At 53.6% G+C, this 3,241-nt stretch overlaps 1 protein-coding gene across 1 annotated transcript; it reads right to left on the reverse strand.

Annotated features, from left to right (window-relative positions):
* Positions 1-572: 572 nt before the first annotated feature.
* Positions 573-2,126, reverse strand: LOC110258490 (ubiquitin carboxyl-terminal hydrolase 17-like protein 6). Its single transcript, XM_021081749.1, has one exon. It carries the CDS (start codon positions 2,124-2,126, stop codon positions 573-575), a length of 1,554 nt encoding a protein of 517 aa, XP_020937408.1.
* Positions 2,127-3,241: the final 1,115 nt, after the last annotated feature.

Genomic DNA, 3,241 nt, shown 5'->3' on the forward strand with positions numbered 1-3,241 from the left:
CCAGGTGTCCAGTCTCGGAGTGATCTCTGACCTCAAAGCCTGGTGGCAGGGATTCCAGGGATCCTCTAAGTCTCAGGCAGGAATGATCAGACTTCTCTGTGCAGCAATGACCCAGGGCTGGGCTCATCCACAGCTGGCTGGACCAGCAGAGGGAGGCCCAGCACACAGAAGAGGTTCATAGACTTCTTGAGGGCCTCGGAAAACTGCTCTTGCTTGGATGGATATCAGCGTTTCTGAGGAGCCTTCAGGCTACATGAGTCACAAGAATCAAATATGCCAAAAACAAAACAGAACAAAAAAATCCAAACAAAACCCCAAAGAAACTCTCCATCAACAAAGAGCTCTTCAAACACAGCACAAATGGCCAGTCCAAAGGCAGTTTCCAGACCCAGTGATCAAGCAGTCCTCTCCAGCAACGTCATTGTGGAAGCCCCCCACCCTCATCCTACCCCCGACCCCACTCCGAGCTCCCCTGTAACAAGTTCATACTGAATACTTTTGGACTTGCAACACAAACTGCTTCCTTTATGTATCCAGGAGTGTTTGAGTGTGTTGCAGGGGTGCAGCACAGCTCACTGCAGTGCCAGAGGCCTCTGCTTCTTCTTGTTCTTTTTCTTGGAGGCCTTGGTCCTCCCTTCCAGACAAGGGATGCTCCCCATGTTCGTTGCGCCCTCAGGTGGGGCGTCCCTGGTTGAAGTGCTGACCCCGCAGTTTTCCTGTGCGGGCAGTTTCCTTCCGGTCCCATCTCCGAATTTCGACCTGTGGATGACGACTGCATTGGTCGGGAGGGCAGGCTCTACTTTCCTGAGGTTGAATTCAGCCTTAGGTCGGCTGTGTTCCTGGTGGCGTCTCCACTGCTCCAAGGTGATCTCCTGGATGTCAGTTTCTGCCAGAGGCCCCTCCGATGCAGACACTCTGATGCTGGAGGGGCTTCTGGGCTCCCCAACCGCTGCATCCCTGCCTATAGGATCAGCTCCCGGAGACCGAGGTGCCCTGTCTGCTGACGCTCCACCGGTGGCTCTTTCCAGCTCGCCCCTCTGGATGTAAAAGAGGACATAGGCGCTTTGGCTCAGGGCAGAAGCAGTGTCACAGGCGGTGACCTTCGAATCATCCATTCTGTACCACCAGCCATTTCCCGCTCTGATGTAGCAGAAGTAGTGTCCTTGGTGACAGGTCCACCCAGAGTGCACCAGCACAGCGAAGAGCTCGTAGTCCAGGGCTCCGGCCTTCTGCACAGACAGGTAGGGCTGCAGGTCCAGGTGCTCAGGGTATCGCACTTTCTTGTCCATCTTGTCGCCAGTGACATCCGTGAACCGCTTCAGCACAAGGATCAGGACCTTGGAGGCCCTGTGCAAAGTCAGCCTCTTGGTGGCGGGTCCCTTCCTGAGACAAACACCACAATGGTAGGCATTTTCCCCGTCCAGTTTTTCAGCCTTCACCAGCTCTCTCAGGGCTTGCTCCACACTCTGAGCTGCCGTGATATCCAGGGTGACGTCCAGATAAGGGTCAAAAGTGTCTGAAACACCAAGACAGCGGAGACACTGGATCTGAGATCTCCAGCACCCTCCAAAGATTTGCTGGATGAGGGTGTCTTCCGAGGGACATCTCTGCATGGCATCCAGAGCGAACATTAGGAACTCGTGGGCATCTTCCTGCCTGTGTCTGTGGAAGCTGGCGACCAGGTCCTTCCGAGGCTGGATGACATCTCCGGGATGCAGGAGGGCTCGGGTCACGTGAGCTCGCACAGCACACAGCATGCAGAAGGGCTGCTTCTGGCAGGCTCTCTGGTGCTGCCCATTCAGCAGAGAGATGGCCAGGGGGGGCGTGTGTGTCAGACACTGCAGCACTGCGTTCACATAGCACGTGTTGCCCAGGTTCTGAAGCCCAGCACCCACCACGGATGGTCTCCAACTCAGAGGCCCCTTTGTGGGCACCGGTCCTACTGCCGCCACAGGAGCCGCATCAGCCTGCTGGTTGCAAAGTGCCTGGGATGATGGCGATGGTTTCTCGGGTCCAGAGGGTCCCCAAGGCAAATCAACAGCTGCAGCTGACCACGGAGATGTGCGTTTTGGTGGAAAGATGTTGGGCAGACGCTCCTGGCCCCAGCCAAGAGAAGCAACCTCCATGACTGCAGATGACCGCCCAAGACTTCCTATCTCAGAGCTGCGCTGCACAAGGACGCGGCCTTCCCCAGGACTGTCTGCAAATGGCCCCTTTGGGCGCTCCACCAGCCCTTTTATAGCCCATCCCACTCGCGTCAGGGCCAAGATCCAATCCGCTGCGAGCTCTGGATTGGATTATGGGCTGTGGGCGTGGCCACTCTTAATCCCCTGACCGAGGAATGAATACAAGGATTTCTGTTCACAAACCCTTGGAAACAGCTCTGATGGGGTTATGTGTAAAGATGCTCCGAATATGAATGAGTTGGGGCCAAGTAGATACAGGCCTTAGCCTTGCTCAACCCACTCATTTTGGGGAAGTGGGGAGGACCACGATTCAGTTCATAACAAACTGCTTCAAAAGATTTCTGCCCTTTAGGCCACCCTCACCCAAAGGAAAAACAAATATTTTTACACCACTTTCTCAACTCTAATTTCCACTGTACTCTTTCCAGACAGGTTTTCTTGAGAGTTTTTTTTTTTTTTTTTTTTTTTTTTTGTCTTTTGTCTTTTTTGTTGTTGTTTTGTTGTTGTTGTTGTTGTTGTTGCTATTTCTTGGGCCGCTCCCGCGGCATATGGAGGTTCCCAGGCTAGGGGTTGAATCGGAGCTGTAGCCACCGGCCTACGCCAGAGCCACAGCAACGCTGGATCCGAGCCGCGTCTGCAACCTACACCACAGCTCACGGCAACGCCGGATCGTTAACCCACTGAGCAAGGGCAGGGACCGAACCCGCAACCCCATGGTTCCTAGTCGGATTCGTTAACCACTGCGCCACGACGGGAACTCCGAGAGTTTTTGATTTAAATTTAAATAGTTTATGAATATCCCCTGGCTTTCAGAGTCATTTCAAGTGATCCCAGGAGTATGGGACATTTAGTTTTTCATGAACTAGATGAGCATTTTGCAAAGTGAGTTCACATGCTACATAGGCAGATCCCTTTACTTCCAACCCAGAATGTGTATAGAACTGGATTTTTTTTTGGCCAGGCCCCACACGCAGTAGTTCCTGGGCAAGGGATAGAACCTGCGCCACAGCAGTGACAACACCAGATCCTTCACCACAGGCCACAGGAAAACTCCT

The sequence above is a fragment of the Sus scrofa genome, unplaced genomic scaffold (assembly GCF_000003025.6).
Source record: "Sus scrofa isolate TJ Tabasco breed Duroc unplaced genomic scaffold, Sscrofa11.1 Contig2167, whole genome shotgun sequence".
In the NCBI taxonomy this organism is placed as follows: domain Eukaryota; kingdom Metazoa; phylum Chordata; class Mammalia; order Artiodactyla; family Suidae; genus Sus; species Sus scrofa.